Source organism: Terrapene carolina, unplaced genomic scaffold, assembly GCF_002925995.2.
Source record: "Terrapene carolina triunguis isolate 2854851 unplaced genomic scaffold, T_m_triunguis-2.0 Scaffold141, whole genome shotgun sequence".
Lineage (NCBI taxonomy): Eukaryota > Metazoa > Chordata > Testudines > Emydidae > Terrapene > Terrapene triunguis.
Genome location: NW_020664492.1, coordinates 2,009,664 through 2,033,202, shown reverse-complemented (window position 1 = coordinate 2,033,202; position 23,539 = coordinate 2,009,664). Strand labels below are relative to the sequence as shown.

The window sequence follows — 23,539 nt, the reverse complement described above, 5'->3', positions numbered from 1 at the left end:
TTAGAGGGGTGTGTGACTGCTCTTGTGACTTTCCTTTGTTTCCCTGATAGTCATTTTTCAGTGGGGAAGCAAAAAAATCTTCATGTGCTCAATGAATGAATGAATTCTGCATGTGCCCAGTGGTGCAGAATTCCCGCAGAGGCACTGCTGACTGCTAGTGATCACCCATTCATCCTCCAGGTATTCACAAATTGAATGTTTTGTACATTGCTCTAGTAGCTTCCCAGGTGTTGAGTTCAGGCTGACAGGTCTGTAGTTCCCCGGCTCCTCCTTTTTCCCTCTTTTAAAGATGGACACTACATTATCCCTTCTCCAGTCTTCCAGGACCTCTTCTGTCATCCATGAGTTTGCAAATATTATTGCCAGAGGCTCCAACATTCCTTCAGCTAATATCTTCAGCCCTCTGGTGAATAGCATCAGGCCCCGTTGACTTGAATTCATTCAACTTAGTCAGAAGATCTCTGACATGTTCTTTACTTATACTTACCTGCATCCCTTCCCCGTTATTATCCGTAATAACTTAGCTAGTTGTCCGGTCGCGTGTTATTTTTGTGTGTGAAGACTGAAGTGAAGTAGGCATTGAGCAGCTCTGTCTTCCTATCATCTTCCGTTACCAGCTCACCTTCTTCACTGAGCAGCAGATCCATACCATCTCTGATCTTTCTTTTTTATCTGACATATTTGTAGACCCCCTTCTTGTTGTCTCTAATTTTTCTTGCCAGCTGTAACTCATTCTTTGCCTTGGCTTTCCTGATTTTGTCCCTACATGCTCGTGCTATTCCTATGTTCAGTTCCTTGGTGACATGCCCCTCCTTCCATTTCCTGTATGTGTCCCTTTTGGTTTTCAAATAGCTAAAATGTTTCTTGTGCAGCCACATTGGCTTCCTGTGACTCTTATCTTCCCTCTGCATTGGAATAGCTTGATATTGAGCCTCTAGTATTACATCTTTTAGGAACTGCCAGCCCCTGTCAACTCCTTTTCTTCCTAATTGGTCTTTCCATGGGACCTTGCCAACTATTTCTGAATTGGTTGAAATCTGCCTTTCTGAAGTCCAGTGTCCTGGTTTGTTATTCTCATGTCTTCCTTTCCTTAGGATCTTGAATTCTTACCAGATCATGATCACTTCCTCCCAAGTTCCCGAACAGCTTTGCATTTGCAACTAATTCACCCCTGTTGGTCAACACCAGATCCAAAATGGATGACCCCCTAGTTGTTTCCTCAACTTTCTTAATCAGAAAGTTATCCCCTACACATGCTAAGAACTTGCAGGACATATTATGTTTTGCTGTATTAGTCTTCCAACAGATATCAGGGAAGTTAAAATCACCATTAATACTAGCCCATGTGTGTTAGCTAATCTTGTTACCTGATGGAAGAATGCCTCATCCACTTCCTCTTCTTGATTTGGTTCTCTATAATAGACCCCCACCGTAACACCACTGTTATTGTTTTCCCTTTTTATCTTTACCCAGATACACTCAGTAGGTCTGCTGCTCACTTCCTCTTGGATCTTAGGGCTAGTGTATACATTCTTGACATATGGTGCAACACCCTCCTTTTCCCCCCATACCTATCCTTCCAGAACAAGCTATGTCTCTCAATGCTGGTGCTTCAATCATGGGAGTTGTCCCACCAAGTCTCCGCAATGCCAATTAAGTCATAATTTTCTTCAAAGATCATGACTTCCAGTTCATCCTGCTGGTTTCCCATACTCCTTGCATTGGTTTACAGGCATTGAAGATATTTGGCAGACTGTCCTGTTGCTTTTCTTCGTGCCTCTTTAATACAGTTGTGGTTTCTAGTCCCTTCTCCAAAATTTAGTCCCTTCCCCTCACTAACACCTCTGCAGCCCATTGTTTAAGATTATAGAATCATAGAAATGTGGGGCTGGAAAGGACCACAAGAAGTCATCTATTCCAGCCCCCTGCTGTGAGGCAGGACCCAGTATGCCCCTAGACTAACTCTGACAGGTGTTTGTCTAACCTGTTCTTAGGGGATTCTACAACCTCCCTTGGAACCCTAGCCCAGTACTTAACTATTCTTGTAGTTAGAAAGTTTTTCCTAATATCTAATTTAAATCTCTCTTGCTGCAGATTAAGTTGATTACTACATGTTCTACATTCAGTGGACATGTAGAACAATTGATCACCATCTTCTCTGTAACATCCTTTAACATATTTGAAGACTGTTATTAGGTGTTCCCTTCCTCCCCCCAGTCTTCTTTCTCAAGATTAAACATGCCCAGTTTTTTTTTAAACTATCCTCATAGGTTGGTTTTCTAAACCTTGTATCATTTTTGTTGCTCTCCTCTGGACTGTCTCCAATTTGTCCACATCTTTCCTAAAGTGTGGCACCCAGAACTGGGCACAGTGCTGCAGCTGAGACCTCACCGGTGCCAAGCAGAGTGGGATGGTTACCTCCTGTCTGACATATGATACTCCTGATAGTACACCCCAGGGCATTAGCCTTTTCCACAACTGCATCACATTGTTGGCTCATATTCAATTTGTGATCCACTGTAACCTGCAATCTCTTTCTGCAGCACTACTGCCTAGCCAGTTATTCCCCATTTTATATTTATGCATTTGTGTTTTTCCTTCCTAAGTGTTGTACTTTGCAGTTGTCTTTTATTGAATTTCATCTTGTTAATTTCAGACCAGTTCTCCAGTTTATCAGTTTATGCTCTTAGTGGCATCTGTGCAGGCTGAAAACAGTGGGGTTGAATATGTGTAAATGAGGGTGTAATTTGGTCTGTAGGGCCTCTGTTACTAGTGATCATGTCTGACCTGGAAATAACTCACCTTAATTGTCAGAGCCCCGGTGAGTGTGGCAGATGTGGGGGACACTAATGGTTAGTTTGACTTATGACTGGAAAGAAATTGGTATAGAAATTGGTGAAATTCAATTAATAAGGAACTATACAATGCCAGTATTGCAAAATTAATTTTGGGGGTAGAAACTTTGAGCTTGTTGCCTAACCACTTTTGACTTTATGCATAAAAAATGAATAAAAGTCCAGATAATTGAAAAGATGCTTTTAACGAAAGAAAGCAATACCAGGTTCTAAGGGAGAGCAATCAGTTTTCGTTAATCTCTCTTTTTAGAGCACAGCAAAATAAAACAATTTTAATTTGGGAAAAGAGATGGGTTTTTGGTGAACAGTGTTTCCTCCTATTATGTACTTTATTCAACATTTAGAGGAATTCCTTCGTTGTATCCATATATAATATGCATCGGAGCTAGCATGCACAAATTGTTGTAATTACCCATGATAGGAGAGTACATGTTTTGGTTTATATAACTTTGGATAGCAAGCCTTTTGATTATTTTCTGGGCTGCTAAATAATCTGGCAATACACCTGATTTGTTCCAACATGTTAAAAATGCAGTATTTCAGAAAGGTCACTTCTATTAGTGACCTAAAGCTTCCCTTAGGTAACAGGTTTAATTATGCTTCATACCTTTGTCCACAATGCAGTTTGGTTCATAGCGTGAGAAGTTTTCTTCATATTTAGTAGGTCATATCAAAGAGAAACACTTTGTTTCCTATTTGATGTTTTTGCTAATAAAGGCATTGAGGCTTTAATGTATAATAGATGGATCCTTTTTCTACTAAGTAGCGTAGCTACTTGAGCAGACACTGATGCAGCTCTGATTATAACTTGTTAGTTTTCTGATGACTGATGCAGCCATTTGTCTACTTTTTGGATTTGGTATAACCTCTACAGAGTCAGTTGCTACTTTTGCCAAGTTGGAAACCCCAGTTGTTTACAAAAAATTCAAATCCCTGGATTAGCTTTCAAATGGGCTTTCTTAAAATATACTATACAATCAAACATAAGAATGTGAGTATGGTGAGAGGAAAATTAAATAAGCATGAAATGAACTTTATAGAAGTTTGTATAAATAATTAATAGCTAAAAGCAATTTGGAAAGGACTGATTCCATATTGAGTTAAACATTCAGTTCAAACCTATAACAATGGTTAGAACTTTCAAAAGCTCGTGAAGTCACTCTAGGAGGTTTGTTTGGCTTTTTTCCCCCCGTTAACGTGTTTCAGATCACCTTTATGACAGGGAAAATATTGATAGCAAAGTATCATGAAATATTTATATTCCAACAACAATATGACACTATTCACTGAACAACTGTGTCTGTGGCCGCAGAATGTTTACAGAAATTGTAAGACAGTGAAGCACTTTTAAGGAATTTCTTTTTACAAGTGTTACCTCCATGAAACTCAAACAAATGTTTTAAGCAATATTTATGTGTAATGGAGCTGCTTTTTAAAGAACTATGAAGAAGAAATTTGTATATGTCCCTTACTGGTAATACTTTTAATTAACTTTTATAAATCACTTGGGGGGAAGAAAGGGAGGAAGGGATTAAACTCTATTATTTAGTCAGTGTGTAAAGTGAAGTTCTCTCACATGCCAAACTCCCATTATTTTCAGGACAGAAGGACTGGTCCTACATATACTTAATAGCTCAATTATATCTATTATTTATATTTCAGTAGGGGGTAGATATGATATTTAAGATATTCCAACTGATAACAAGGTCCTATTATTCGAGGTGCCATATAAACATATAGTAAGAGACAGTGCTTTCCCTGAAAAAGCTTTGCTTTAAATAGAAAAGACTGTCAACGTATCGGAGAAAGGAAGGGGGACTAATCCTCAGTGAAACTTGTCTTCACTGCAACAGTTAGCTAGAGTTAGCATGCTCAAATGAGAGCAAGCACACTTCAAAACAACACTCAAGTTAAGCATGGGGCTGGGTATACCCTGCATACCATTGGTGGCAATGTAGAGTGTGAAAAGCAGGCTGCCTCTGTACTCTGGTGTGTAGCTACATGTGTGAGGCTGGGTCTACACTACAGCGGGGGTCCGACCTAAGATACGCAACTTCAGCTACGTGAATACCGTAGCTGAAGTTGCGTATTTTAGGTCGGCTTACCTGGCGGTGAGGACGCGGGAAAGTCGACCGCTGCCGCGCTGCCGCCGACTCCGCTGCCGCCTCTTGCCGAGGTGGATTTCCGGAGTCGACGGCAGAGCGATCAGGGATCGATTTTACCGCGTCTTCACTAGACGCGGTAAGTCAATCCCCGATAGACCGATTGCTACCCACCGGATCGGCGGGTAGTGAAGACATGCCCTCAGTGAGAGGCCCTGGCAGGGGGAAGCAGCAGGAAAAGACTTGCAGCAGGGCACTGCCAGAGTCTTTCCCTGCTGCTGGTACACTGCTAAAAATAGGGGAGGCACTGAGTGGGCATGTAGAGAGTCATGTAGGATATATACCCTAAGGTTCTGGTGTGTCTTTATTCTATTTGCCTAAGCAGTGCCTCACTGTCTACACTGCTGTTTATACCTGTGCTGGCACAGCATTCAGTGTATGTACTCCACATGCTGCTGTAAGGAGTATGCAGTGTAGCTATACCCTGGATTAGCTGCTGTTGTAACTGCAGTGGGGGATGCAACAACTGCATTACTAGCTCAAGGATCAGTATTGCTCAAGCTTCAACTCACCCACCTACCCACCCCCGACAGGCTAGTTAGATGGAGTTTAAAGCACCACTTAACTCGAGCTAGAGAATTTTGTGTGTGGATGGGAGTTGTTAGGGGTAACCCTCAAGTTATAACTCAAGCTAACTGCTATGAAGATACATCTTTTGGATATGTCCACACTTTGAGCTAGGGGTGTGAGTCCCAGCTCCAAGAGACATAATCTCTGCCAGTTTTGATCAAACTAGTATGCTAAAATTAGAGTCTAGTCATAGCGATGAGAGTAGCAGAAGGGGCTACACTCAGTTTTCAGAGCACTGGCTTGATCAGAAATTACACCTCCAGCTCAATGTAATAGACATACTCTGTGGTTTGCCTAAGGTCACATTGTAATAGGGTGACCAGATGTCCCGATTTTATCGGGACTGTCCCGATATTTACTTGTTTGTCCCGCGTCCCGACCAATGTTCGGTCGGGACGCGAATTGTCCTGATATTTTGCACTCTGGCACACAGGCAGAGGGGGCTCCCGCCCTCCGTGCTCCCTCCCTCCCCCATTGGATCCCTCCCCAAATTCCTGCCTTTGCCCCGCCCCCTCACTACCCCATTGGATCCCTCCCCAAATCCCCACCCTGGCCCCGCCTCTTCCCCAAGCATGCCGCATTCCTCCTCCTCACCCCTCCCTCTCAGGCTTGCGCCAATCAGCTGTATGGCGGCGCAAGCGCTGGAGGAGGGGGGAAGAAGCAGGATGCGGCAGCCAGCTCAGGGGAGGTGGAAGCGGAGAGGAGGTGAGCTGGGGGGGGGGGGTGGAGCTGCCGGTGGATGCTCAGCTTCCACCATTTTTTCCTATGCTCCGGCTTTTCTTTCTTCTTTTTTTTTTTTTTTCCCTTCCGCCGGCGGGGGGGGTTTTTTTGTCCTCTGCCAGACCCCCCCCACCGCACCCCGCGTCTCTCATCTGGTCACCCTACGCTGTAAGCTGTGGCAGAGTCCGGAATTGAATCCTGATCTCCTAAATTCCAGTCTGGTGTGCTCAGATATTCAGGCACAAGAACAGAATGGTACTAAAATAACATTAGTTTACAATATTAAATGTCTCATTTTGTAGGTACAGAGGTTTTACCTAATTAAGCTGATATATTGGTAAAGATGTGTTTATAACATCATGTAGATTTTTACTAGTAATTTTAACTTCTTACAATAATTTAGTTAAAAAAGGGAAACTTATAGTCATCACAAGTATTATTTGTATATGTTACCTTAAAGCATTGACTCATTATTTAATTTAAGCCCAGTGTGTTACTAACAGAAGGTACTGAAAGATGGACTAAGACCTGCTCCTGTGCCCATCTGAAGTCCTGCTGACCTTAGTGGGGCTTTTGTTGGGAAAAGATCTGCCGATAGTGACCTGATTGTAAGCCTGAGACATTAGTATTACTCATTCATGGCTGGCAACATGCTCTTTTTGTGTGTATTGCATGTGTGTATATATCCAAAGCTATTTATCACGATAGAAGGGATGAATTTGGAAATTCTCAGGTTTGTGTATTATGTCAATATTTTACTTTAGAAAGCTATCATTTTATTGTAAAATGTGTAATACTACTAATATAGAGAGATACAAGGTGGATGAGGTAGTTTCTTTTGTTGGATCAACTTCTGTTGGTGAGAGGGACAAGCTTTCAAACCAGACAGCGCTCTTCTTCAGGTCTGGGAAAGGAACTTGAAAGCTTATCTCTCTCACCAACAGAAATTGGTCCAATAAATGATATTATCTCACTCACCTTGTGTGTCTCATAGCCTGGGACCGAAACGGCTACAACTACACTGCATAATACTACTAGTATAGCCTGTCTTAATTTACTTCTTGTCCAATTTAAATATCCTAAATTGTCAGAATTTCCAGTCAGAATCTTAATATGAACATCTAATAAAGTTTTTGAAGCAATGCTGAACCATAAACGTAACCTTTTGAAGTATATATTCTTCTATATCTCTCAAATGGCAATTTTCATCACGTCATCTTGGAAGTGGATATATAGTGGTATATAGCTTTTGTACATTTGAGTTGTGATGATCAAGTCATTCAGTAGGTTAAATTAAAAATGTTTATATTTTTGTTAATAATTCAAATAATTCAACAACCATATGGTACATATCTAGAAACACTTAAGTGGTTAATTGCACGTTAAATTCCTTTCCTCTTCCCCAATATAAACAACTGCAAAAATATTTACATTCCCTGTCTTGCTAGATTTATTTATGACTTTATAAGAAAAACACAGAAGTGTTATAAATTGAAACTTTAATCTCTTGTTTGACTCACTTTCTAAAATGTCAATGGTATCTTAGTTGGTTTATCTTACACACTATCCCACTCCTAACCTCAGAAAGGCACTTTACTGTAAAATTTTGAACTATTGTGACATTAGCCAAGCTAGTGGGAAATAAGAAGTTGTTTCTTATAATTAAGTTCAAGTTATTCCAACCAAAATTAGAAGCTGCAACTAGAGAAAAAATGTGTTTTGTTTTTTTTAATTCTTTAAGAATCTTTTTCACCTTTTTGTAACTCCAGTGTTATGCTGATGTAATTCTGTTGAAATTGGAAGAGTTTACACCAACATTAAACTGCAGTAACACAATAGTGAATCAGACCCAGCATATAGAAAAAACAACCTCATCCCAAAACAAACATATAAATGATAAAACCACCCACTGAAATTCTGTGTATTTAAAATGAGAGAATGTATGGCTCAATGCCCTTCCAAAGTGTGTTCTTTGTTTAAAATAAAATAGTGCATGAGTACCTTGGTTTTCTTCTAGAGCAAACCATACCTCTCAACTTTCAAAACTGAGAGACAAGCTATGAAAATGTGTACCAAATTGTGGAACACCTGCATTTTGGGCCATAATTTTCAGATCATCATGTTTTTTTAACCTGGTTTAAGGATATTTTGTCATTCTGTGAATTAAACTGGTATTTTAAATAGAAAAGTTGAAAAACAAATTCCATCATTTGCAACCATAACGACTCCCCAACACTTGTGGCTTGCTAGCAGATCTTGAACCATGGAGTTTCAGATCCCCAGTGCAGACTTCTACCATTTGAGCTACACTTTCTGGGCCAGCCACTAGAAAGGCACCTAACATACACTTTGCCATTAAGTTTCAGAACTAATTGTCAAACAGCACTAGAATGTTGGAAATTCTTTTCCTGGCTCTGGCATGGGTGTATGCGTATTGGTTAGAGTCTGGGTAGCCAAGCACACAGATTTAGCTTGTTAATTTTTGGAGGCAGAGTTGATGAGACTTGAATTTGTCATACTAGAGGCCTGGGCACTATTTCCCAGGTCTGCCCTGTGCAAACTCTCAGTTAACTTCTTTATAAAGTGGGTCAGAACAATACTTCACTGCCCTCTTGGTTAAGATATGAAGGCAATAATAAGAGCTCTGAAGTACACAGAAATGTAGACAGCAGTCAGTAAAGGTGAGACCAGAACTCCTGGTTCCCAGCTCAGTGCACCTTCCTCTAGACCAGTGGTCTCCAAACTTTTTTGATCGCGCGCCCCATCAGTAAAAAATTTTTGAGCATGCACCTCCAATATATGTATATTTATTTATGTATAAATTATATACATGTACTACTGTACTAATATATTATGTACATTATAAAACATACACAAAATATAAATTAAAAAAGGATGAGTTAAAGATGAAATAAACAATATTTTTAAAATATTTTTTTATTTGATTTATTAATGGTACAAAAAACCTTTTTGCTCTCACAAAAAAATTTAATAAAATTTTTTATTAAGAGCAATGTGATTGAATATGCTTCATTATTTCTGAAAATCTTGGTTTAACACTTCGTGATACAGCGATTCGAAGGTCTGAATTAGGGTTAGGGTGCGGGAAGGCGCTATGGGTGGGGTGCGGGGTCTGGGAGGGAGTTAGGGTGCAGGAGGGCGCTCAGGGTGGGGGTGCGGGAGGAAGCTCAGGGCTGGGGCAGGCAGGAGGTGCAGAGGACTTACCTGGGGCAGCTCCTGTTTGGTGCAGGGGGTGTGCAGGTGGCTCTGCGCAGCACAGCTCCTCTCCCATGGTCACGATTCTGGGAGCTGCCTCCTTTTCCCCCCTCCCCCCGGCAGGCAGGGCCACCCGGAACGCAGGGGCTGCAGGGCCCTGGGCTAAGGGGGCACCGGGGCCCTAGCCTGCAGCTCTAAAGCCCCTTTCGGAATGCGGCCCTGCGAGCACAGGCCGGAGGACTCAGGAGGAGCAGGGGCAGCCGCACAGCCCGCGGCCGGAGAGAAGCGGCGCTTTCCCCTTCAAAGCCAGCTTTGAAGGGGAAAGCACCGCTTCTCTCCAGCCGCGGGCTGCGCAGCTGCCCCTGCTTCTCCACGTGCCAAAGGACTCAGGGCCACATTCCGAAAAGGGCTTGAGAGCTGCAGGCCAGGGCCCTCTTGGCCCAGGGCCCTGCAGCCCCTAAAGCCCCTGCATTCTGGGTGGCCCTGCCTGTGGGTGGGGGCAGCTTCCCCGCTCGCTTGCTCCCTCCCTCCTCTGGCCGCCCTTTTTTTCTCCGGCGGCGCTCCTCCTGCCCAAAGGAAGAAGGGCTGCTAAGAGCCTGGCTTATAGAATGGCTTTTATAATTAGCCAGGAGCTTGTCGATGACTTTCAGCAGTTTTTCCACCTCATGCTGACGCCCAACTTCATGGGCCGTAGGAGCAGCAGCACCAAGCTGGCGCCAGATCTATGGCGTCTCCACCCAATGGTCCCTGCAGGAAAGAGGAGCTGGCTGTTCATCTGCTTGCATCTACTGCCAGGGATAAAAATTTAATTGGGAAGGGAGGGCCCCACCAAATATTACCTCCACCAAATATTTTTGCTTATGGAAACTATTTAGCAACTCTCCTGCTAAGATTTAATACAGTAGAAATTTTAAATTCAAAATAGTAAATGAAGGGGGAAAAGTATTTACGTAGTTAATGTTGGATCTTGTAATATTTACCCTGTGATTTGTCTTCAGACTCGAAACTGAATGGAGACATTTCATCTGCTCTGACATAGTTGAAGATTTATGGTGACTAAATAACAGCACAAACTTTCAAAGAGCATTTTGAAAGGCTCAGGCACTTCTCGAGGACAAATCAAACAGTGTTTGGTTGGATTAGCACAATCACTATGAGTTCTTTTCTTCTAAAAGGAAATTGTAGTCTAAACAGTTACGATATTTTACAGCACTAATGCCGTTAAATGAAAACAAAGACTAGCTATAGATCAAATGAAAACTAGTTAACAATGGGAATGTAATAAGTTATTCAGCGCTATTTGCAACTCATTTTCCCTTCTACAATTTTGGTTTAGTCTCGTAAGGACTATGGCTGAATTTTGTACTAATTGATTTTGTTGTACTTTTGAACATTGCTAAATCTGAGAATTCAGTCTAGTCTTGATAGGTATAGGCTGGAAACATCTTTAACCATACATAGCTGAAGTGTCAGCTAAACTTTAAAGGATATCACTTATTAATAGGTTGTAGGAAATTGTAGTAATATCTTTAAAGTGTTGTTCCATATACTAAGAATGCAGCAAATGTGTATCTTCATTTAAACTCCTAATAAGACTTACAATTTATTTTAGTTAAAGTAAAACAGGGGTTTTTATTAGAAAGGATGAAAAGCCATTGCATATAGGATTTTGGAAATTCTTCAGACAAGATAATCAGGGAGGATTGATGGTATGTTGATAGAAAGCAGGCATCTTTAACTAATAATTTCAGTGGATCAGTCACGCACCTTTATTTCTGTCAGCTATACTGTACAAAAAACAGGCAGTAACATGACCTGCAGATGGCATATTATCATAACCCCTGGGCTATGCTATAGAATACACTGTTATTTAATAAACTCCTGGAATGTCTTCATGGAACTTTTTCATAATTATTACATATATTCCTGTAGTAGATGATGTACTCAGAATCTTCATTAACTTTCTTGCAGCTTAACAGAAACATAACCTGTAATAAAAAGTGCGTCCTAATTGTGTATGTCTAGCCTGCAGGTTTTCCAACGGGGAAATTCATGTGTCAGATATTTTTTATTGATATGGAGAAATGATTCAGCCCTGGAAATTGGAAATAAAAAGGATTAACTGAGCATTAACTGAGATCTACTGAGAGCTGGAGTAGGGGAATTGGTAATTGCTGCAAGGAGGACAGTAATTAGAATCTATTTTGTGTGGGGAGGTTACAGGAGGTTGGGGGAAGAGAATGGTGACATACTAGAACTACTTGTGTTCTGCAGTGAGACAATCTGGCCTCAGACTTTTTGCCTGGTTACTAACCACATTTTAAAGTCCAGCCTACACTGAAACCTAGCTAGGGAACAGCTATGTTATAATCAGGTTTCTTGACGTGGTATTTGCAGAATGAACAAAACTTTGGTTACATTATTTCATTAGGTGGTTTGGGTTAGACTTATCCAATAGTAATTGCCAGGATTATTTCCTTTTCTTAAAATCAGTGTGGCACTTGCCACGCTAGGGATATAACCCCATTTTTCACTACCAACCCAGTTGTCCATAGCTTTATTTAAAAAAATCCTTTGGTACATTGAGTTTATAGCTAATTCCTTTAATACCCTGGAATGTATGTCATATCCAGTGGCAGTTTTTAAAATATATTCAACTTTTGCTAATATTCCATTATCTGTTCTTGTCCCTTTAAGTTATATTATATGCCCTCATCGTAGTATCTGAGCACTTTCCAAGGTGCATTAAGTGATGTGACTGGCTAGCATCTGTTATATGTAGTTCTTTCCTTGTCTCTTCCTCTCCCAAAGATGAAGTTGTGTGGGGATTTTTTTTACTAATTATATTAGCAAAGGCAAGGCCAAACAAGTGTATCTTGTGCTTGGAATGAAAAGTGATGCGATTTATGTTGGTTCTTACATTGGGAGTTGGTTTCATAGTGTTGGACCAAGAAAGCTCTTTGTCCTGCACATTTGTGGTACAGTTTCATTTTGCCTGTGGAGTGGAGCTGTTGACAGTGGTCCTCATCCTGGAGCTATAGGTGATCTTTTAGTTACAATGGGCCCTGGCCATTGAGTGCCTTTGAGATAATGAAGACATTTGGATGGTATTCTGTGGGAAGTCACTGTAGGAAATGGAGGGACAGTTCTATGTGTTCACAGTAGCCCGTGTTGCCGAAGAGACATGTTGCTGTGTTCTGTACTAGGTGGCGTTTATGAAGGCTATTGAAATTAATCCTTTCTGAGGAGCATAACACAGGATTAAGTATTTTCCTCTCATGCCAAACTCCTGAAAAGGGTTTTCTTTTATAACAGAAAAAGCAGATGTATTCTTTCAGTTTTTCATAAGCAGATATATTTGGAAATTATTAAGATTTTAGGCATGTGAAGAGTGATTCAACAGTAAAGCTTTTTCCATTCTTGTGAGAGCTGTAACCTTTCAAGCTGAAACTTCAAATCCTCAATCTGAAGACTTAATATAGAATAAAATAAAGACTGACATGTTTTCCTGCTTCAGGCTTCTAAAAATACTGGCCTTCTGATCTGTTTTTAAAATGTGTTTTCAGTTTAGTGATTATGGTTAAAATTAAGGGACGAGTTAGAAAAATTGTAGATGTTATGTATAAATGTTGCAACCGCAGTACTTTTCATTGCAAGCTGAAAAATCTGAATTCAAGCTGAACTTAATTTCAGACCCTGGACTGTAGGAGGTAAGAATAGTTGGAATGGGATAAAAAAAATCACTTCATTTTTAAGAGCTTGCACAAGATCGCTTGTAGTGTGATTTTTATATATTTCGCTCTATCAAAAAATTAAAAATTGATAATATTTCAATGACATTTAGTGACTGTGGCTTTATGCCTTGCAAAACAATTTGAGTAGAAACCCCTCATTAAATGGTAAAGTCAAAGCAAGAAGAAAGTTTTTGACTCGTGCTGATATTGTAGGAACCGGGAGCCCATTTTCCAAACAGTGCTCTGGGAGTTGCATGGCTAAATTCCAGCTCACTGCTTTTGAAAATGTACCCCTCAGGGTTTTATTTCTGGCTGTTTAATGCTGAACAGACAACATGCTGCTAACTCCTGTTTTTCCTCATCCCCTCACATGGATCTGGATCATGGAATTGGCCACAATTCTTTCCCTTGATTTGAGGCAGTAGGACTGATGATAAGCCACAGTTTTATCCACCAGAAGGCCAGCATTTCGTTTGACCCCACTCCTGTCTCTGTTCTGTGTTAGGTAGGTCAGAAATGCACCAGCACTAGATGGAGCACAACAAAGCAACTCTGTATATTTCAGCTGTCACCACTTTGATCAGGCTGCCTCTTCCCACTCTTATATTTTACTTCTGGTGCCTTTCACTCTTCTGCTTAGCCTGCCTCAGCACTTCATGGCAGCGGTGTCAGGAGCAGGGAGCAGACACCTATGGACCATGGATTCTGATTATAACTTCTTTGGCATGATACCTACCAAAAAAATTGACAATGGTAGGCCCCTGGTTTGCTGAGAACACTGCCTATCATGCTGTCCAAAATTGTCTCATTGTTTCCTTTGTGACAAAGTTCCTCCTCTGCCTTGGTGGGTCCTGCGCTTTCTGGCGGATTTGCTTGCCTCAGAGGTTCACGGCAGCCTTCAGTTTGGCTGCTTTTGCTAGAGGCTCAAACCTGCCGTTCACTCAGCTAACCTCATAGCTGGCCAGCATGGGGGAAGTGGAGAACAATCTCTGCAGTCTCTGTCCCACCAAGTGGGTCGAGGACAGGCCAGATCCGTTTCCAAATATGACCTTCCCCTCTGGTGTGTCTCACAAACCAGGTCAACTCCTCCTTTGTCAGATAGGGAGTTGGAGGAATGGGGGGGAGCCCAGGCCCAGCCTCTACACCAGGTTCCAGCCCAGGGCCCTGTGGATAGCAGCTGTCTACAATGTCTCCTGTATCAGCTGCGTGACAGCTACAACTCCCTGGGCTACTTCCCCATGGCCTCCCCCCAGCACCTTCTTTATCCTCACTGCAGGACCTTCCTCCTGAAGCCTGATAATGCTTGTACTCCTCAGTCCTCCAGCAGCAGACCTTCTCACTCACTCCTCCTTGTGCGCCCCCCCACTAACAGATGCGAGGTTCTTTTTAAACCAGGTGTCCTGATTAGCCTTCCTGCCATAATTGATTCTAGTAAGTTCTTAATTGGCTCCAGGTGTCTTAATTAGCTTGCCTGTCTTAATTGGTTCTAGGAGGTTCCTGATTGCTCTAGGGCAGGCCCTGCTCTGGTCACTCAGGGAACAGAAAACTATTCATCCAGTACCCAGTATATTTGCCTTCTACCAGACTCCTGCACCCAACTGGTCTGGGTCTGTCACACCTTGTACTCCCCAGTAGTCTGTCTGTGTCCATCTGTTCTCTCTTGCCTTATGTTTAGACTGGAAATTCTTTGGGGCAGGGGCTGTCTTTTTATTCTGCGTTTGTACAGTACCTAGCACAATGGAGTCCTGGTCCATGAACAGAGCTATTAAGTACAGACGCTTCCTGGGTTACGCAAGACCCAACTTACTCAAATTCGCGCTTACGGAAAAAGTTCCATAAGCCAGAAATAGGATTTTCGAGTTGTGGAAATTTTTGCGTAACATACAGGTATACGTTTCCAAAATTTGAGTTACACGAGGCTTTCCGGAACGGAACGATTGCGTAAGCTGGGGGGTGTCTGTACTATGGTAATGCAAATAATAAATAATAATCAATGAAAAAATTTACCAGGCCTAGCCAAACTTCTCCATTAAGCCTTCATAAAAAGCCTGGGATGGGACAATGTCCTTATATGAGCCTCCCGTCCAAGGGTGCTTCTCAGTGGCCAGATGAAGCTGGTGAGCTCTGGATTACACTTGTCCTCAGGATTGAATTGCCATCTCTCTCAAAAGCAAGAAGCTGAGAGTGAGAAAGGACACCTCAGAAGATTCTTCACTGTTGCCTTCCAGAAAGACAACAGCAACAGGTAGGTCTCTGTTCATTTTCCACCATTTTATATAGCAACTCGATCTCTCCTCATTGCTTTAAAAACGATGAATATCCAAGAAAGTCCTGAGTTTGCTCCCTCACAACAATCAGAAGATGGAGAACTCTTGGATTCAGATTCCTCAGTGCTTTTTGGCAATACCAAGCAAATCATAGACTTCAGTGCTCCTTCCTGAACTAGTCACATACAAAGAGTACTTCTCTGAGAGATCCATTTGGGTGAAAGCCTTTCCCTTCCTGGTTAGTTTGGATAAAATGGTGACCAAAGTTTGGGAAAAAACAGTAAAAAAAACAGTAAATATTCTTTTCCCAGATCTTTTTCTGGGACAAAACTGCCACTTGGGGAATGATCCACAGAATTTACTCATGAATTTGTGGCAACTTTCCTCAAGATCCAGGGGATCCAGGTCTTGCCCTACTTCGACAAATGGTTAATCAAAGCACTTCTTCTGCCAGAGGTCCACTCAGATAGGTCCTGGGACTTTTCCCTCTCAGACTTCTTTGGTAGCCAGAACTAGAGCTCCCTCCTTTGCATATGCCACCTAGCAGCAATGTTTTGTACTTGAAGGGATAGTCAGACCATCTGCTGACAGAATGGAAATGATTTTACCCACCACACAGTCTCAGTGTCTGCAGGTTCCATCTGCCCTCTTAGTGATGCAAATGCTTGTGGCCTTCTGTACAGTACCCTGGACCAGCCTCTGTTCAAACTTCTTACTTCCCTCAGTTCAACTACAATAGAACCAATGCTTGCAGACCCTCCATTATCCTACATCTTGTTGGATGAACAGTTGCAATTGTGCAGAAGGATTCCCTTGTCAGAACCAGAATAAGTATGGTCACCAGTGACGTAGGTCCCAGGGTGAGGAGTGACTGATTCCAGGGTCCAACTTGGGGCATATAGGCTCATCAATAGGCTAAAATTCAAGGATGTTAGCATACAGTAACCACATCTGTTTAGAATCAGTGCCACCAGAGGTGAAATAGAAAGATTCCTAGTGGGGGTGTCATTCCCTGGTTTCCAGCTTTCTCAGGGCGCTCTCCAATATGATGATCAGGATCCAGCACCTGGAACCTCAGGGGATGTTATCTCTTTACACCAGATTTAACTACATTGAAGTCAACGGGGTAATTGCTGTGAGAGGAATTAGTCCCTTAATCTTGAGTCCAAGATCCTCCTAATGCATCCCTTCTACCCCAATACATTTTGTGTCCCTAAAGCTACTTGCATACAAAACAGCATTTCTTGTAGCCTTAACCTTGGCAAGGTTCATAGAGAAATTAGCTGTCCTGTATTCTAGGTAATGTTTTCTTATTTTTCATAAGGTCACCACAGGACAAAGTGGCTTACTCATAGACTCATGAAGACTTTAAGGTCAGAAGGGACCATTATGATCTTCTAGACTGATCTCCTGCACAATGCAGGCCACAGAATCTCACCCACCCACTCCTGTATCAAACCCCTGACCTGTCTGAGCTATTGAAGTCCTCAACTTGTGGTTTAAAGACTTCAAGGTGCAGAGAATCCTCCAGCAAGTGACCCGTGCCCCACGCTGCAGAGGAAGGCGAAAAACCCCCAGGGCCTCTGCCAATCTGCCCTGGAGGAAAATTCCTTCCCGACCCCAAATATGGCGATCAGCTAAACCCTGAGCATGTGGGCAAGACTCACCAGCCAGACACCCAGGAAAGAATTCTCTGTAGTAACTCAGATCCCCACCCCCCTAACATCCCATCACAGGCCATTGGGCATATTTAACATAGTCCCCTAATGGGAGATTTCTCCTTTCCATATTTACCAAGAGTTAACCCTTCTTTCTGTCAGAACCTCCAAAACAGGAGAGGATGTTGCATTCCCTAGACATTATTAACACAATCATCCAAAACACAGGGCTTGGTAGTGATAGGAGACTTCAACTACCCAGACATCTGTTGGGAAAATAATACAGCAAGGCACAGATTATCCAACAAGTTCTTGGAATGCATTGGAGACCATTTTAATTTCAGTAGGTGAAGAAAGCAATTAGGGGAGAGGCTGTTCTAGATTTGATATTGACCAATAGAGAGGAACTGGTTGAGAATTTGAAACTGACAGGCAGCTTGGGTGACAGTGATTATGAAATGATCGCATTCATGGTTCTAAGGAATGGTAGGAGGGAAAACAGCTCAGTTCCCTCCAAGGCTGCATAGGCGCTCAGGACTGCGGCGGGGAGAGATGACTCTCCCCACAACCCGGACCTGCCGCAGCTGGGGGAGAGGCACCCCTCCTCCAGCCCCGGTCCGGACCTGCCGTGGCCAGGGGTGAGGCACCCCTCTCCTGGCCCCAACCTGGCCTGGACCTGCCATGGCAGGCAGAGGCGCCTCTCCCCGCTGGCCCCAGCCCAGCCCCGGACCTACCGTGGCATGGGGAGAGTCCGGGGGAGAGGCACCTATTCCGTGGCCCCAACCCCAGAGCTGCTGTGACAGGGAGAGGTGCCTCTCCCTCCCTTCCAGCCCAGGTGTTGCTGCAGGAAGAGAGAGCTGGGAGGAGTCCTCTCTCCCCGCCGTAGCCCCGGAGCAGCCTGCACCCCAAACCCCTCATCCCCAGCCCCACCCCAGAACCCCCAACCCTCTGCCCCAGCCCTGAGCCCCTCATTGCCAGTCCCACCCCAGAGCCCTCACACCCCTGCACCCCAACCCTCTGCCCTAGTCCTGAGCCCCCTCCTCCACCCCAAACCCCTCATCCCTGGCCCCACCCCAGAACCTCCCCACACACCTCAGCCCTGAGCCCGCTCCTGCACCCCAAACCCCTCATCCCCGGCCCCACCCCAGAACCCCCAACCCTCTGCCCCAGCCCTGAGCCCCTCATCGCCAGTCCCACCCCAGAGCCCGCACCACCTGCACCCCAACCCTCTTTCCCAGCTTGGAGCCCCCTCCCACACTCTGAACCCTTCGGTCCCACCTCCCCCACATGAAGAGAGTACACTTATAAAGTTTGCGGAAACTACAAACCTGGGAGGGGTTGCATGTGCTTTAGAGGATTGTTTTGAATTTTAATCCTATCTGCACAAACTGGAGTAATGGTCTCAAGTAAATAAGATGAAATACAAAGTACTAGGACAAATACAAGGACAAATACAAAATACTCCACTTAGGAAGGAACAATCAATTGCACACCTACACAATGGGAAATGACTGCCTAGGAAGGAGTACTGCAGGAAGGGATCAGGGGGTTATAGTGGATCTCAAGCTAAATATGAGGGTAACACTGTTGCAACCCCCCCCCCCCCCCCCAAAAAAAAAACCTACTATCATCATTCTGGGATGTATCACCATGAGTGTTGTAAGCAAGACACGAGAAATAATTCTTCCACTGTACTCTGCACTGATATTGTGTCCAGTTCTGGGTGTCACATTTCAGGAAAGATGTGGACAAATTGGAGAAAGTCCAGAGAAGAGCAGCAAAAATGATTTAAAGGTCTAGAAAACATGACCTATGAGGAAAGATTGAAAATATTGGGTTTGTTTAGTCTGGAGAAGAGAGGACGAAGGGGGAGACAACAGTTTTCAAGTACATAAAAGGGTTTACAAGGAAGAGGGTAAAAAATTGTTCTTCTTAACCTCTGCAGATAGGATAAGAAACAGTGGGTTTAAATTGCAGCAAGGGCAGTTTAGGTTAGACATTAGGAAAAACTTGCTAGCTATCAGGGTAGTTAAGGACTGGAACAAATTGCCTAGGAAGGTTGTGGAATCTCTGTCATTGGAGGTTTTTAAGAACAGGTTAGACAAATACCTGTCAGGAATGGCCTAGTTGTTATGTAGTCCTGCTTTGAGTGGAGGGCACTGGACTAGGTGACCTATAGAGATCCCCTACACTTCTATGATTATCATAGATCTCTGATCCTGTTTGAACAGGACAAATGACATCTTTGAATTGACTCCCTCTTCGTTTCCTGAGAAGGAGCCAATAAGGGAGAAGCGGTTTCTTGTTGATCCATTGCTAGATGGAGCCATCTTACATTGAAGAAGCATATAAGACTGCAGGGAAACAGTATGTCTTTTCAATTTAATTCTACTCCCCTTTTCACATTACAGGCAGGGGAAATCTGAGAACATAAACTCTGTTTCTATGAGAGTAGAGCTGATCATTTCAATTTTCCAAGGTAAAGAAATGGAGCGAAATAGGGAAGTACTCTACTTAAGTAAAAGAAAGGAGTCCAGCAACAGTGGAATGAGTCATAAAACTAAGTAACAATTTATAGACAAATAACAGTATACTTACAATCTGCTATAAATATACAAACAAATCTGTGAACAATGGTATGTCATGTGGATGTAGTTCATTTACCTCTGAGCTTGTACTTTGGCATGTGGGAAGATGTACTTTACATATACAAGTCTCTACTATAATTTTGTTTTTGGCAAAAGCTCATGGATTTAACTTTTTCAGGTGTGACACTGTAATTATCCATGTGGAAAAATGTGGTGTTAATTGTAACAAGTGAATTGTGGTTTTCTTTTAACACCAAATAGAAACAATGTGAATATTATTAAATGTCTGAGATTTTTACTGGTTACAGTTTTCTGTGCCTTTGATTCTGTTTGCTCATAATATTAATTATAATGATTAGCATCGGAAAAATGTAGTCTTTAGCTCAGAAAATATTTATTAGAATGCGGTTCTACACATTAGTTTTTCTTTCATTGTTTCTCCTTAATACTGTCAGATTTCTGTCAATGTAATATATGAACCAATTCAGTATATAACTCTTGCAATCTTTGATAAAAAGTTCTCAAAATAATCGGAAGGATATAAGTGATGTGATTTCCATTCTGTTTTCTTTTCCCTATAGGCATGGCAGCTGAGATTCAGCCATCTAGTGGGATATGGTGCCAAGTACTACTCCTACCTCATGTCCAGGGCCATTGCCTCCATGGTATGGAAACAGTGTTTTGTGCAGAACCCATTTGACAGGTAAAAAGAGAGAGTGCATGAAGTAGACCTGAATGGCGTGCTAACTCTGGGAAGCAGAAAATTTGCTTGTCATACTTATAGCAACATTTTGATTTTTTTATGTCATTTTAATTGTTTTTTCTAAATATTTTGATTTTAAAAACATAGCAAAATATAACATAACCACAGATGATAAGGTGAATTGTAGGACATGTTCACTGATGCAAAGAATACGGCATCAGCATTTTAAAATGTAGGTGCCAAGTGGGAGGCACCAAAATCCATATGTAGTCATCTAATTAAAGAGCTTGATTTTCAAAAGTGTTAAATACCTGTCACTTCTATTTGACATAGAAGAAGCTGTCAGTATTAAACAAGCTTCTTGTCATCACCTTCAAAGCTCCACATAGCTCTTCATAGTCATCTTCCCTTTCAAGCTTTGCATTGCATCCCTCTGCTCGGCTAGTATACACAGCTTTATCTGCTTGTTTATTAGTTTCTCGTCCAGTCTCCTCCGTGCCGCCTTCTGTGCAGTATCCTGTGCATGATGCAGCCTTCCTGAGCTCATCTGCAAGACTCCCTACCCTGCCAACATCAAAGTCACTCTTGAAGACCAATTTTATCCTGCTTCTTACAATCAGTCGAGCTGACTTGTACATTAGTTGCCTATTCTGCTTCTCTTAGCCTCTTTCTACTAGTCTGTCTCCTTACGGTGTGAGCTCCGTGGAGCAAATACTGTTTCTTCCTGAATGTTTGGGAAGCACCTACCACACTGTAGGTACTACCATAAATAAATATATTTAATAACAGCCGCCTATAAGCAAATAAATTCACACGTTCAAATTTAGATACCTATATTTGAAACTGTTTGCCTTAATTTGTAAAGCTTTTTACCTGAATGTGTTATATTTGGCTGATATCAGAGAATCTAACTGTTTGTTTGTTTGTTTTGTTTGTTGGATGAAACTTCCAGCTTATCTAGACAGACTACACTGGGGGGGTATTGCTTATTTGTACTGAGGTAGCACAAAATTTGAACATCTTGTGAGCTATCAAAATCTCACTACAATTGAGAGAGTACCTTTTAGGACTTTTGTCATCCATTTTGACATCTATTTTAGTTTTGGGCCAAAACTGTATTTAACATTCAAATAGTGATTTCCTAAAACAAGGAAGTTCTGTATTTGTTCAGGATGTGTGCCACTGGGTGGCAATAAGCAAAAACATTTCCTGATGCATTTAGAAAACTGTTATTTAAATGTGGCTAGAAGATATAGCAGTGTAGTTGTAGCCGTGTCGGTCCCAGGATATTACAGACACAACGTGGGCGAGGTAATATCTTTTATTGGACTTCTATTGGTGAGAGAGAGAAGATTTGAGCCACACAGAGGAGGGTCTCATTTAATGACCGAAAAGGCCAGCACAAAATATAAGCAAAACCTTTATCCCCCTGTCTGACTCTCAGCTCAATCTTAGCTTATTTGTTCCATCTGAGTCCACTGCTCGCCTCTGTCCAGGGCCAAGCCCTTTACAAGCAGGTCCCTTTCCTAGAGTCCATGGACTAGAATCTTTCCCTAGAACTAGGTGTCTGCGGAGACCTGCCAACTGCAGCTCTTCTCCAGGAGAGCCCATATTTCTTGATAGACTGGGCTTCCTGCCACCATTTGGGAGATTTGTTTGCTGGGACCAGGCTTTCCTAGTGGCCTGCCAATTGTAGGTCTCATTGTTGAGATCTCCTCTCTCTAGGAGCGGAGTATACCTTCTAGGCTCCTTACCCCAGTGAGCTGTCCTGGGAGCTTCCTGTCCCTAGGAGCTCACCTTCTCTCTGTGATAGCATTATGTCTAGAAGCACTTTCTCCCCAAGAGTACCTAGCTTAACTAAGCTCGCATAACCGTTTTATTAGGTCCAGTGCTTATTTACTTTAATAACCACAGGGCAGTCAGTTACTCCCATGTGGGCTTTCAGAAGGCAGTGGTGGGCAGACTGGGTTCTGATTCCCATGAAAGGGACCAGTCGCCCCATGACAGTGCAGAAGTGGGATATTGCATGCAGGTAAGGAAGAAAATCCACAGTAGAAATGGAATCATTAGTTCTTATTTGTATTATTTTGACAAATTGACTTTTTTCATTTTAAAATCTTATGTCATATTCTTCTTCTTTGGATATATTGGCAAATGACAAATTCCAAACTGTTCTTACACCATAGCTAAGTGCTCTAAGCAGTTATATCAGAGACTTCTTAATTTGCCCCTGACAACAGTGAAGACTTAACAAGTTCTTTGCAAAGTACAATATTGCATAAAAACAACATAGTTTTTGTAAATATTAAATCTATCTAGCTTAGTTCATTCTTGCATAATTTTAAATAGTGTGTATTTCTCTAATCAGTATATGATGAAGGCAGCCATTGTCTAAAGGTGGCAGGTTTTATTAGATCTATAACTGTGTCTGTTCTGTAAAGAAACCAGAGACAAGTGTGACTGAAAGCTGAACGGGTTGTGTATGCAGGTGGCTGTAATATTATCTGTCTTTTCCTTCAGGGCAATGGGTGAGCGTTATCGCAGAGAGATGCTGGCACATGGCGGTGGAAAAGAGCCCATGCTCATGGTTCAAGGTAAAAGAAAAAGGAGGATTGTTTTGTTTCTGTGGCCTTCCTCCCCCTGTTCCGCCCTCTTTCCCCATTGCAAATATTAGTGGTTGCGATTAGATAGCAATAAATAATTTAAGAATATTTCCCTATCCAATCCTTTGTACTTAACCAACGTTTTCATAGGATTTATTAAAGGGGATATGTAGAGTAGATTTACCTAATTTAATAGACTAGATCTCAAATAATGCTTCATGGATCACTAGAACTCATGGTAATACCAAGAATGAAATATTTTGAGATCCAAACAGCAGGGGAATAAGGTGTTGGAAAGGAATCTCTTTCAGAGTGGTCCATAGAATTCAAAGGTACCAGTCAGATGCTCTGAAAAAGGAGAGATACACCATCATTAATTTTTTTTTAAGTTCATTTTACTGATTTGTACCTATATATTAACTGAAAGGCCATCATTCTAAATATTGCTGATGTGGAAATAGGA

General features: G+C 42.2%; 1 protein-coding gene across 1 annotated transcript in view; it reads left to right on the top strand.

Moving 5' to 3' along the window:
- The window catches only part of LOC112103660 (mitochondrial intermediate peptidase-like), a 121,526-nt gene that overhangs the window by 91,147 nt on the left and 6,840 nt on the right, over positions 1-23,539 (top strand). The window contains exons 16-17 of the mRNA XM_029911992.1: positions 20,352-20,473; positions 22,994-23,067. Coding sequence (XP_029767852.1) covers positions 20,352-20,473; positions 22,994-23,067 — 196 coding nt within the window. The remainder of the gene's footprint in view (positions 1-20,351; positions 20,474-22,993; positions 23,068-23,539) is intronic.